The 13,964-nt window shown below is 38.4% G+C and overlaps 1 protein-coding gene across 1 annotated transcript in view; it reads right to left on the bottom strand.

The window, feature by feature from the left end:
* Positions 1 to 12,432, bottom strand: part of LOC126234528 (lachesin-like) — a 344,777-nt gene extending 332,345 nt beyond the window's left edge. Inside the window, exon 1 of the mRNA XM_049943226.1 lies at positions 12,328 to 12,432. Coding sequence (XP_049799183.1) covers positions 12,328 to 12,432 — 105 coding nt within the window. The remainder of the gene's footprint in view (positions 1 to 12,327) is intronic.
* Positions 12,433 to 13,964: the final 1,532 nt, after the last annotated feature.

Genomic DNA, 13,964 nt, shown 5'->3' with positions numbered 1-13,964 from the left:
TTAGGGACTGATGACCTTAGCAGTTAAGTCCCATTAGATTTCAAACAAATTTGATCATTTGAACAAAGTTCCTAATTTCAGTATCTGACTCCTGTGTTAAATTTTTAACCCAACATTATACCTCTTAAAGAGTAGATTATGACAGATATTAAATTTTTGACTTCGGTCATTAATTGTATGACTGAAGCCTTTACATGGGAAGTGTGCTACTCTGACTGGGTGACAGGTTTAGCCATTTAGTAACATACGTCATAAGCATTAACTAATCTCCATTAACTTTTCCAATCTCTCCCTCTTTTTTGCGGGGAGAGGGGGTGTGGTGGGGGGGGGGGCAAAAAATTTTTGACTGGTTTCATTTCGCCCACTACGAATTCCACTCCTGTGCCAACCTTTTCGTCTTAGAAGAGCGGTTCCTACAGACTCAATTATTTGCTGGACTGTGTTCCAATCTCTGTCTTCCTCTACAGTTTTCACCATTTACAGCTCCCTCTAGAACCATGAAGTTTCCCCTCATGTCTTAACGCATGACCTACCATCCCGTCCCTTCTTGACAGTGTTTTCCTTATATTCCTTTCCTCGCCAGTTCTGCAGAGAACATCCTCATTCCTTACCTTATTAGACCACCTAATTTTCAACATTCTTCTGTAGCGCTACGTCTTAAATTCTTCGATTCTTATCTGTTCCTGTTTTCCCACAGCCTATGTTTCGCTATCATACACTTCCATGCTCAAATTAAGGTATATGTTTTATACATGTATGCTTCCGTTGACGAAGAAAGCACTTTTTGCCTGTGCTAGTCTTCTTTCGATGTCTTACTTGCTCACTCCGTCGTTGGTTATTCTGTTACCTAGGTAGCAGAATTCCTTCACTTCATATATTTCGTAACCATCGACCCAAGTTCTAAGTTTCTCGCTGTTCTGATTTCTGCTACTTCTCATTACTTTCGTCTTTCTTCGATTTACTCTCAGTCCATATTTTGTACTTATTAGGCTGTTCATTCCATTCAACAGCTCCTGTAATTCTTCCTGATTTTCACTGAAGATAGCAAAGTTATCAGTGCCTGGCAAGGTTCAATGAACCACCTTCAAGCTGTCTCTATACCGTTCCACTCTCGAACGGCACGCGGGAAAAACGAGCACTTAAAATATTCTGTGCGAGCCCTGATTTATTTCATCGTGATGATCATTTCTACCTATGTAGGTGGGTGCCAACAGAACGTTTTCGTAATCGGGGGAGAAAACTGGTGACTGAAATGAATGAGAAAATCCCGTCGCAACAAAAAACGCCGTTGTTTTAATGATTGCCACTCCAATTCATGTATCATGTCAGTCACATTATGTCCCATATTTCGCGATAATACAAAACGAGCTGCACTTCTTTGTACTTTTTCGATGTCATCCGCCAGTCCTACCTGATGCGTGTCACACCGCACAGCAACACTCCATAATATGGCGGACATGCGTTGTGTAAGCAGTCTCTTTATTAGATCTGTTGCACCTTCTAAGTGTTTTGCTAATGAATCGCAGTCTTTGGTTTGCTCTACCCAGGATCTATGTGATCGTTCCAATTTAGATTATTTGTAATCGTAATCCCTAAGTATTTAGTTGAACTTTGCATGGGGGCTTAATTAAAATAGAATGTAAATAATTTTAATTTCTGCTTTAGTAGCTGTTTGTCCGATTAGGAAGTCTCGTAAACGGTTGGCCCTGACTAGTTTTATTACGCAATCTGACTGCTTAGAACAATAACAAAGAATGAATGGAAATTTTCATTAACACAATTAATTAATTAAGTCCCCAGCAACTATAAAAACCTACGAAACCAAAGCACAAGTGTAACTGTTCTGTGTGTGGAAGTATGACTCAACGTACGCATCTGGCACGGTTCTTCTTCAATAACACAAGAAATTTTAAATATCATTTATACTGAATTAATTAAAGAAAATAAAAATACCATAATTACTCAAGAAAACCAGAATTACACTCTAATACAAGAACACAAGCCAGATGCTTTGTTGACTGAACCTGTAATGACGCATTATTTAAAACATGGAAATAATGAAAAACAAATCAAGTTTCGTTACCTTCATATATTGACCAAAATCACTCTAATCATTACAATATATCTCCACACCGACTCGCTATTACCACATCTCAACAAGAACTTTTCAGTATCACATCTCAGCAAGCACTCCCTACTAGCACATCTCAACACGAACTGACTACTACGAGTCTTCGACAAGCACTGACTACCACGAGCTCTCCCCAAGCACTGCCCACTACGACATCTCAATAATCACTGCCAGTGGAGGCGGCGGAACAATACTCTCTAGCGCGATCTCTGGCGCTGTGGCTCAGTGTAGCCACCTTTCATATGCCCTTCCTCCACAGGCTAGAATTTGATGGTATTTTTGCCAGCATTGGTGGTGAAAATACCACCAAATTCGTCAAAAAAATACAGACAAAAATAAAAGATAATATTAATGCGTAAATATCATATAACTAGATAAAATTTTGGCTTTGCACTGACCTTTCAATAACCTATTATATAGAATACAGTAAGCAATACAAATTCTTTCATACATGTGACTTTACATAACAGTTTACACAAGTATTATGTGGTTAAACAGTTCAATTAATAGCGTCAGCAATGACGAATATGTGCAGGTAAGAGTCTCATAACTTTTCACCAACAGTAATACACAAAAAATCAGTTTATACAAAGATTCACATAAACGCTTTCCATAGCCCAAGAAACAAGTAGTTGACAGTTCCAGCAGTAGCACCCAGCAATGGTCAACAGGTGCAAAAACCAACAAGTGACATTATTTTAGTAGAAACGGTCCATCAGTGGCACCCGGTAATGTTGAATAGGTGCAGACACCAACAAGTAACACCATTTCAGTATAAGCAGTTCCATTAGTGGCACCAGAAATGTTGAGCAGGTGCACACAGCAACAGGTGACATCTTTTCAGTAGACGCAGTCCATCAGTGGCACCCAGCAATGTTGAATAGGTGCAGACACCAACAAGTAACACCATTTCGGTAGAAGCAGTCCATCAGTGGCACCCAGCAATGTTGAGCAGGTGCAGACACCAACAGGTGACATCTTTTCAGTAGAAGCAGTCCATCAGTGGCACCCAGCAATGTTGAGGAGGTGCAGACACCAACAGGTGACATCTTTTCAGTAGAAGCAGTCCATCAGTGGCACCCAGGAATGTTGAGCAGGTGCAGACATCAACAGGTGACATCTTTTCAGTAGAAGCAGTCCATCAGTGGCACCCAGCAATGTTGAGCAGGTGCAGACATCAACAAGTAACACCATTTCAGTATAAGCAGTTCCATTAGTGGCACCAGAAATGTTGAGCAGGTGCAGACACCAACAAGTGACATCATTTCAGTAGAAGCAGTCCATCAGTGGCACCCAGCAATGTTGAATAGGTGCAGACACCAACAAGTAACACCATTTCGGTAGAAGCAGTCCATCAGTGGCACCCAGCAATGTTGAGCAGGTGCAGACACCAACAGGTGACACCTTTTCAGTAGAAGCAGTCCATCAGTGGCACCCAGCAATGTTGAATAGGTGCAGACACCAACAAGTAACACCATTTCGGTAGAAGCAGTCCATCAGTGGCACCCAGCAATGTTCAGCAGGTGCAGACACCAACAGGTGACATCTTTTCAGTAGAAGCAGTCCATCAGTGGCACCCAGCAATGTTGAGCAGGTGCAGACACCAACAGGTGACATCTTTTCAGTAGAAGCAGTCCATCAGTGGCACCCAGCAATGTTGAGCAGGTGCAGACATCAACAGGTGACATCTTTTCAGTAGAAGCAGTCCATCAGTGGCACCCAGCAATGTTGAGCAGGTGCAGACATCAACAAGTAACACCATTTCAGTATAAGCAGTTCCATTAGTGGCACCAGCAATGTTGAGCAGGTGCAGACACCAACAAGTGACATCATTTCAGTAGAAGCAGTCCATCAGTGGCACCCAGCAATGTTGAACAGGTGCTGACTGCAGTCCATAATATTCACTTTCACTAATCACACTGTTCATCAGCAGAAATTAAACATGACTAAATGTCACACATCATGTTGAAAAGTGCAGCACCATCACTAATCAGACAGTTCAGGCATGAACAATAGATTGAATACACATACAATGCTTTTACACTAAACATACAAATCATAATAAACACACAAATGATATCAGATAATTGTCATATTAAATATTACAAATACACAAATATCAGTAAACCTATAATTTTTAAGGGTGTCAGTGCAAGCCACAACAACAAGTAAAATAATATTTAGGAGAAGGTTGGTACCAATTTGGGATAGGGAAAGGAAAACACACAAAAAACACTCACTCATCTTTCATCCACATTAGTGCTACTGTGTAATTGAATAGTGTTAACTGTGTAAATGCAATTCTGTCAAAATTTTATGTTCATCATGTGTATCAAGTAGTAGTGGCAGCAATGTATAACAGTCAATAATAGTTAGTCAGCGTCATAGTAATCATGTCAAGACCAATGTTTGCCAAGCCAGATCAAATTGTATGGTTGCTGAACAACTGTCAGTGAGCCAAGATATGCAATTACTTCCTCTCTCCAAAAAAAAGTATATACTGCTTAGTGATTTAACAAAGTGTGTGTGCAGACAATCTTCCTTCTACTTGAGTGTTCTAGTCTGCCATCTTTATCCTCCTTGTTCCATATAGACCAACAAAAAAAATATGCTCCTCACTTACTTCACCTCTTATCCACCAAAACTCCAATATTCATAAGCATCACATAATCTCAATACTTCAATAATACCTCTTCAATACGTCGATCATCAATATCATTTACCTTACCTCTTGTCCACGAAAACTCCAATAATCAACAACTTCACATAATCTCAATACCTCAATCATACCTCTTCAATACGTCGATATATATAACCTCATTGCCAATATCATTTCACTTCCATAACAACTCTTTCCTCTAGTCAGTCTCCTCGAACAAGTACAGACAAAATCCTAGTGCAACTTCAATTCATCATCCCATACAATCCGAAGACACAGTGTCTACACACAACCTCTGTGTAATCCATCTGACCCAAATTTTCTACTCATTGTAAATTATAAGATACATTTTGGTTCCTTGTCCATCATTAAATAAAAGAAATGCATACATGACCTCTAACAGACTTAGTTCGAATAACTCTCAGTAATTAAGTACGATTACGGAGTGTGAATGATCATAATATTTCACAGTGTGTACACCACTTCAAGAATCATAGCAGAAGCAAACATGTGGAGTATTTTTTGTGTCAAGTGTCACTTCCTATTTCAATTGCTCACGAAAAATGCAGTGTAATAACTGTCAATGGTCTAAACCTAGTTTTGGTATGTCATGTCGTTAGCTTCCTTCCTATTAGCATAAATTTATACAGCTTCCATAAAACCTCAGCTCATGTGACTTCTATGAAGTTTCTTGTACTCATGTCGTTCGTCGAATTATAGCAGTTCATTTTCTTATCTTAAAAATATAAGGCACTGAGCATAAGCAAAACATGCAATAGCGAGTAAATATACCAGTAGAGAACTGAATGTCAACAAGTGGCTGCAGCACAATTCCTACAACGAGGCTCTGCCAAGCGAACAATCTATAATTAATACCACAGTGTAACCTAAACTCTATATTTGTACACAGTATATCAGCATTTCTATATACTAAATTGAAGAGTAGTTATGACAACAAAACAGAAATGTGTAAATATGCAATCCATACGCACAGCAGCAAACATATATCTTACGTAATAAACAAGTCATTAGCATCATATCAGCATAAGCAAATAAATGTTTATATGTAATCTTAATAAGTAAACATGAAGGCGCAAGCAGAGAAATCACAAAGTGTAACCTACATACATAACCATATCAGCACAATTAATCAGGTGACAATTACAATCTAAATAAATAAGCACAACAGGCACATAATAAAAAAATATGACATCAGTGAAAAAGCAGTGCAGCCAAGCGATGCATAATATATACAAATAACAAGCCTGTTCATTAATCAATCATCGTCAAAATCAGTTAATGTGCGTAAGCACGTCGCTTCACAAGTAAATTCATAGAACATGAAATTTAGCACAAAGTATGAATCACGTAATCGCAAGCAGCAAATTACGTCTAAAGTACGTACCTAAGTGGTAATATGTTACCTGAAAAATAAACTCAATTAATAGTTACCCTTTTCAGTTTATTACTTTTTTTTCGAAATTATATTCTTCTTGAAATTTTCTGCATAGCAAGTCCTCTTAACGTTGGACACACACAGAATTTACCTGAAGGTCTTAAATATTTTATAAAACCGTATCCTGAAAAATACTGAACGTTAATAACATAATTTATAAAGTCACCATAGCTTTATACAGAATTTATTCGGAGAATTTAGACACTGTATTTGTTTACGGCTGTCAGTGCATTCGCACTGAGTGCTCGATCAGCTGTAGGCGCGTGACGTAGGAAGTAATTGTTTGCGGTCAACGACTGCCTTGTGCGGCGCGCAGACTGACTGTTGCTTTGAGTATTTGCCGCCGCCAAAACACAGCGCGGTATCCTTGTATTCTCTGCATGTTTACATGTAGCTGTTAGTTTCTCTAAAGTATGTCATTCCACAAAAATTTTTTTAAAAGTATATCATTCCACAAAAATTTTAACGTTTGATATATGATGTATTCCTTTGGAGCGCCGAGATTTAAGAGTTTCTACTTCAACAGTGTTATCATGAATAATTTTGCGAATTCTATATGGACCGTTATAAAGCAGAAAAAATTTGCGACATAAGCCTTTTCCTTTATGAGACAAACGATGAGATTTAATTAACACCTTCTGACCGACTGACAAAATTTTTAAACGACCAGGACGTTTAGCTGATTTCTCTCTTCTTGCAGCCGCAGACGCAATATTTCGTAGAGCCAGGTTGACAACTTCAGAATGCCGCAGTTTCCGTGAAGGCGGAAAAGGAACGATTTCAGAAATGCGATTTGTTGGTACTTTATTTTTTAATATCAATAGGGGCGGTAAAGAAGTTGAGTCATTAGGAAGTTCATTCAGAATGTTTTGAAAAATATGAAGATACTGATCCCAAGTTCTGTGATTCTGATGACAATAAAGACGGCACAATTTATTGATTTCCTTCATCCGTCTCTCTGAAGCATTAGATTGAGGGTGAAAAAGTGAAATAAAAATTGGTTTAATCTTACGACGCCGTAGAGTATGAAGCCAAATTTTAGAGCGAAACTGTGATCAATTATCTGATATAACCTTATCAACATGACCAACTTCTTTAAGAAAATGTTTGATGAAAGCATTAGATACTGAACGAGCTGTTGCTTTGCGTAAAGGTGTAAAACACACATATTTTGATGTCAATTCCACTGCTACAAAAATGTACGCAAAACCATTAGTAGAACGAACCACTGGACCGAACAAATCGACTGCAGCCATGTCCTTTAATTTCGCTGGAATGATAGGAAACAACGGTGCTCTGTGAGAAATTGTTGGCGGCTTAGCCTATTAACATAATTTGCATTTGGCAAGAACAGATCGAATACGTTTTTCCATATTACTGAAGTAACAATTTTCTCGTAATTTACGAAAGCATTTTCTGGGACCAAAGTGCGCATAACTGAAATGTGTAAACGAGGTGTGGCCAAATCATCCAATATAACAAAGCGTCTAAGAAAATTACAGACACCAAGGAAACTACGAACATCACGTTTTGTGGTAGGAACAGCATAATTACGAATAGCGTCTAGTTTCTCTGGATCAGGAAGAATACCTTCTGTAAAAATAATGTGACCGAGAAATTTCACCTGTGAACGACCAAATTCAGATTTTTCTAAGTTCACTGTAATGCCAACTCGTGCAAAAATACGTAATAATGAATCCAAAATTTTGTTGTGCTCACTCCAAGAACGTTTAACAATAAGAATGTAGTCAACATATGAAGTAATATTGTCACGAAGATAAACAGGTAAAATTTCGTTTAAACTACGAATGAACGCTGCTGAAAATATAGTAAGTCCAAACGGTAATTTCCGAAGTCACTTTTGGGTAAAATCGTCATATCCAGTTAATCTTTACCTACTGTTTAGACAGATGGATAGTAGAAGAGTTATTTTTTATAGATGCAAAGAATAGTGAAAGAGTAGGCAGCGGTGCTGAAAACTAAAAGGGAAATAGCACCACTACAGCTCGGGGCCCTGTGAGCGCTACGGCACATATTCACTTAGTGTAGTGAATCCCCTGAGGACTTTAATAGCTGCACATAATTTCCAGTTTGTGACACTGTGGCAAATCTGGCGGAAGTGCGCACGTAAATCGATCCAACCATGAACATGGACGTATGTCATTCCTAGAATTGCAAAAGATCTTAAATTTCCGAACAGTCAAGAAGTGTTTACAGTCAAAGTTTTCGCCTCGTGGCGACAAAGACCTACCGCGTCTGTCCCAGTCCCAATGTTGATTATTGTCAAGTTCCCGCGACTGGCGCTCTCTTGTTACATCCCGTAAATGAAACAAATTACTTTCTTCAAAGCCCTCTGCTATCTGTGATACTAAATTTCGTCTGCTGTCTTTTCCTGCGATTTCGCTTTCAATATATTTGTCTTGCTTTTGTAATGCCTCAGATTCCCTTTTGACGCGTTCATTAACTTTTCCCTGATTTTCAACATGCTTATTTATGTTCTGGTACTCTTCGGTTTCTGCAAATGGCAATGGTGCTGTATCATCTGAGTCTCTGTCCCCATTTAAGTTAAGACTTGTCAATTTATCTGAAATCTCCTCAACTCTTTCGATAAGTCACCTATTTTTTCTTTCTGTTTATTTACGTCTTCCGTAAGTGTCGCGACTCGGGTTTCAGTATTGACACATTTGGTAGTTAACTGTTCATATTGTTGTGTTAGATTATTTATTCTGTCATTTGGTACGAATTCCTCGATTCTCTCAAATATTTCTTCCTTATCATGTGCACGTTGTAAATTTAACTCTGAAAATTTTTGTACTATCACGCGATCTCTTTCCTCCTGTTCTCTATCCTGTTCCCTTTGTCTAATCTCTACTGCAATTAATCTATTATTGTGAGCATTCAAAATCGGTTGTACTTGTTCTCTGATTTCTTTCTTTAATTCGTCTTTCATGTTTTTGAAACATGTCCCTATTCGTGAGTCTAATCGTGTTTCCATTGTTTCCATCTGTGTTTTTAATTCAGATCCAAACCGTGTTTCCATTGTTCCCATATCAGTTTTTAATTCAGATCGTAAAGTTCCCATCTCTGTTTTAATTGTTCCTATTTGTGATCCCAGTGATTCCATTGTTCCCCTCTGTGTTTTTAATTCAGATCCAAACCGTGTTTCCATTTTTAATATAGCACTCATCAACTGCTCCATAGTAACTGATTCGAAACTCCTTTCGCCCCTAACATTTCCCGCAAAACCAGTTTCCTTCGTCATAGCTGTAAAGCTATCTGTGTTCGATACTATTTCAGACTCTTCTATCGTTAATCTCGTATTATGTGTATTTCCTGATTGAGAAAAATTTTCAAATGGTTCCGGACTATTTTCCCGACTTATTAAATTGTTTTCCACTCCATTATTCATCATACTGTTGTCCTGTGTTGGCGAGTTCGCCATGTCAACAATTTCGTCATTCTCACTGTCCTTCATTTTTGCCTTTTTCATCGACCGCGTAATCATTTACAAAACATACAAAACTCGTCACTATATGAAATTACACACAATGACACTTTATCTCCAACAATACCATTCACACGAAATGTTTCCCTCAAACACGATTAATCGAACAATTGAAATAATTGCACTAATTGTCAAACCCGTAGACAAGACAACAGAAATGAAATTTCGCAAAAACAAAAAAAAATACCATTAGAAGAATGACAATTACCAAATCTACACATGCAAAATAGACTACAATTGCTAAACTACAAATTACTACAACAATACTACTGTCTACTATTTTTACAATCAGAAGATTCCAAGGGACGATCCGAAGCAGCGGTCGCCACGTGGATGGGGGCTTAATTATAATAAAATCCAAATACTTTTTTTAATTTTTTGCTTTAGTAGCTGTCTGTCCGATTACGAAGTCTCGTAAACGGTTGGCCCTGACTAGTATTATTACGCAATCTGACTGCTTAGAACAATAACAAAGAATGAATGGAAATTTTCATTAACACAATTAATTAATTAAGTCCCCAGCAACTATAAAAACCTACGAAACCAAAGCACAAGTGTAACTGTTCTGTGTGTGGAAGTATGACTCAACGTACGCATCTGGCACGGTTCTTCTTCAATAACACAAGAAATTTTAAATATCATTTATATTGAATTAATTAAAGAAAATAAAAATACCATAATTACTCAAGAAAACCAGAATTACACTCTAATACAAGAACACAAGCCAGATGCTTTGTTGACTGAACCTGTAATGACGCATTATTTAAAACATGGAAATAATGAAAAACAAATCAAGTTTCGTTACCTTCATATATTGACCAAAATCACTCTAATCATTACAATATATCTCCACACCGACTCGCTATTACCACATCTCAACAAGAACTTTTCAGTATCACATCTCAGCAAGCACTCCCTACTAGCACATCTCAACACGAACTGACTACTACGAGTCCTCGACAAGCACTGACTACCACGAGCTCTCCCCAAGCACTGCCCACTACGACATCTCAATAATCACTGCCAGTGGAGGCGGCGGAACAATACTCTCTAGCGCGATCTCTGGCGCTGTGGCTCAGTGTAGCCACCTTTCAACTTACAACCTTCAGATTTGTGTGAAATACCGCGTAATCGAAATTTAGCTGATTTCTTTTAGTATTCATGTGAATATCTTCACACTTTCCCTTATTCAGGGTCGATTTCCAATTTTCGCACACACAGATATCTAAACTAAATCATTTTGCAAGTCGTTTTGATCATCTGATGACTTTACAAGACAGTAAATGACAGCGTCATCTGCAAATAATCCAAGAGGGATATTCAAATTGTCTTCTATGTCGTTAATGTGGATCAGGAACAATAGAGGGCCTATAAAACTTCCTTGGGGAACGCTGGATATTAATTCTGTTTTACTCGAGGACCTTTCTGACAGGAAATCACGAATCCAGGCACACAAAAGAGGCGATACTCCGTAGGCACGCAGTTTGGTTAGAAGACGCTTGTGAGGAACGGTGTCGGAAGCTATCTGTAAATGTAAAAATATGGAATCAATTTGACATCCCCTGTCGATTGCACTTATTACTTCATGAGTATAAAGAGCTAGTTATGTTCCACAAGAACGATATTTTCTGAAACCATGTTGACTATGTGTCAATAAATCGTTTTCTTCGAGGCACTTCATAATGTTCGAATACAGCATATGTTCCAAAACCCTACTGCAAATCGACGTTAGTGATATAGGCCTGTAATTCAGCGGATTACTCCCACTTCTCTTTTTGGGTATTGATGTGACTTGAGCAATTTTCCAGTCTTTAGGTACGGATCTTTCCGTGAACGAGTGGTTGTATATAATTGCTAAATATGGAGCTATTTTATCAGCATACTCAGTGAGGAATCTGACTGGTATAAAATCTGGACCGGAGGACTTTCGTTTATTAAGTGATTTAAGCTGCTTCGTTCCTCCGAGTATATCTACTTCTATGTTTCTCATCTTTGCAGTTGTTCTTGATTGAAATTCAGGAATAATGAGATTTAGATCCACCTTGCAGTGAATACCGCTGGACGGTGATAACTGCTCTCCCCAAGAGAGCGTGGTCGTCGTACTTTCATGAAGAAATAATTTTACGAACACAGCAAGTAATTTGAGGTGTCATTGTAGAAGCAGAAGATTTTTTTATCAATGCAGAAGTCTCGCGCCCAAGTAAAGTTGATAAACTCAAGCAGATGTAGCACCCAAAAACGTTAATGCATTCCTTGAAATAGGAGTTATGTTTCCGAAACGCTTTCGTCCTTTTTTCGTGAAAAACGAAGACTGAAATTAGTATATCTCCAGGAAAGAAAACATGTGGGTAGTTCAGAGCTACAGTCACGGGCAGCCCATGAAGAAATCTATGCGACAGAAGTTATCAACCGTAGTAACAGTTTCAAGCTATTGTCAATACGGAAGGTGTTTGGCAGCTCTCTGCAAACCCTGTTCACTCCATAATTCTCTCTCTCTCTCTCTCTCTCTCTCTCTCTCTCTCTTTGCACAGAGGCGTCTTACGACACGACGCGAGTTAACAGTGTCGTCTACTGACCTTGAACTGTCCCAGGTTGTCGACGACGCAGGAAAGCGAGGCATCCCTTCCGAGGGCGACCGTCACGTTGGAGATTGGCTCCACGAAACGCGGGCCATCCGTCATCGCTGAAACAGAACGAGTCTGTCACTGGCACAGTTGTTTCGTCACTGGTTTCACTAGAGTGAATCGCAAAAGACTCTACTCTTTGCTAATTACTTTACAACAAGCACAGTGCATAGTGAATTTAACAGTATCTGAAAATAAAACAGCACCTTTGAAAAGCAAATTTTGATTTCCACGTTATTACGAGAGACGGTGAAGTAGTAAGAAAACTGTCGTGGTAACTAAAAAAATCATTTTACAGTCATCTACTTCAGGGACAAAAATCGTTAACACCACTAAATATTTTGGATCTACTGCTCCATATCTAGTGTGAATACCGTGAATAGAAGTACTTTTTATCACATAAAAGAGTATGTGAATCGAAAATGAAGTAAACGTCGTGTTTTAAGTTTATAGGCGCCAGCCTATGCTTTAATGCCTGTATTAAATGGTAATATATTATTTCCTTCGAAGTCTGGTCGAAAGACACCATCAGTTTCTTAAATGACTCCATGACCTCCTCCACTCTTGACTTTTGGCTTATTTATGCGCTATTGCACAACATCTGGAATAGGCTGTATTCAAGCAACATTCGCTGTCTGTTTGGCCATCCAAATTCTCTGATAAAAGGAATAGTGTTGTATGTGTTGTACACAGATCACGGTACTCAGCCTAGCCGTTCTGAGTGCAGACGTCACAGCTATGACACAGGTGACTGTGTTTTACAGTTTTATATCATTTTAACCTAGTGTCACTCTACCATACTATCTGCACGTTTTAATCATGCGTATGATGACTGTATTCAGAACACGCAAAAATTGCGAAAGAGAATTATTATCAGATTAGATGAGATTAGATTAGTACTTGTTCCATAGATCATGAATACGACACTTCGTAATGATGTGGAACGTGTCGGTTAATAAAAGATGCCTGTACAAGATATTACATTACACAAAACATTGCATGACACTAATGTTTAAGTTTTTTTTTTTTTTTGCCCCCCTGAATTTATATCTCAAAATTCAGCCAATGAGTAGAAGGAGTTGTCATCTAGGAATTCTTTTAACTTATTTTTATATGTTAGTTGGCTATCTGTCAGGCTTTTGATGCTGTTTGGTAGGTAGCCAAAGACTTTTGTGGCAGCATAATTTACCCCTTTCTGTGCCAAAGTCAGATTTAACCCTGCATAGTGAAGATCATCCTTTCTCCTGGTCTTATAGCTATGCACACTGCTATTACTTTTGAACTGGGCTGGATTATTAACAACAAATTTCATAAGTGAATATATATATACTGTGAGGTTACTGTGAGGATCCCTAGATCCTTAAATAGATGTCTGCCAATGACTGGGTGGGCTCCAGCAATTATTCTGATTACACATTTTTGAGCAATGAATACTTTTCTACTCAACAATGAATTACCCCAGAATATGATGCCATACGAAAGCAGTGAATGAAAGTAGGCATAGTAAGCTAATTTACTGAGATTCTTATCACCAAAATTTGCAATAACCCTAATAGCATACGTAGCTGAATTCAGACGTTTCAGCAGAC

This window comes from Schistocerca nitens, chromosome 1 (assembly GCF_023898315.1).
Source record: "Schistocerca nitens isolate TAMUIC-IGC-003100 chromosome 1, iqSchNite1.1, whole genome shotgun sequence".
In the NCBI taxonomy this organism is placed as follows: Eukaryota; Metazoa; Arthropoda; class Insecta; order Orthoptera; family Acrididae; genus Schistocerca; species Schistocerca nitens.
Note: the sequence above shows the minus strand (reverse complement) of the source record. Positions and strands in the feature narration are given on the sequence as shown.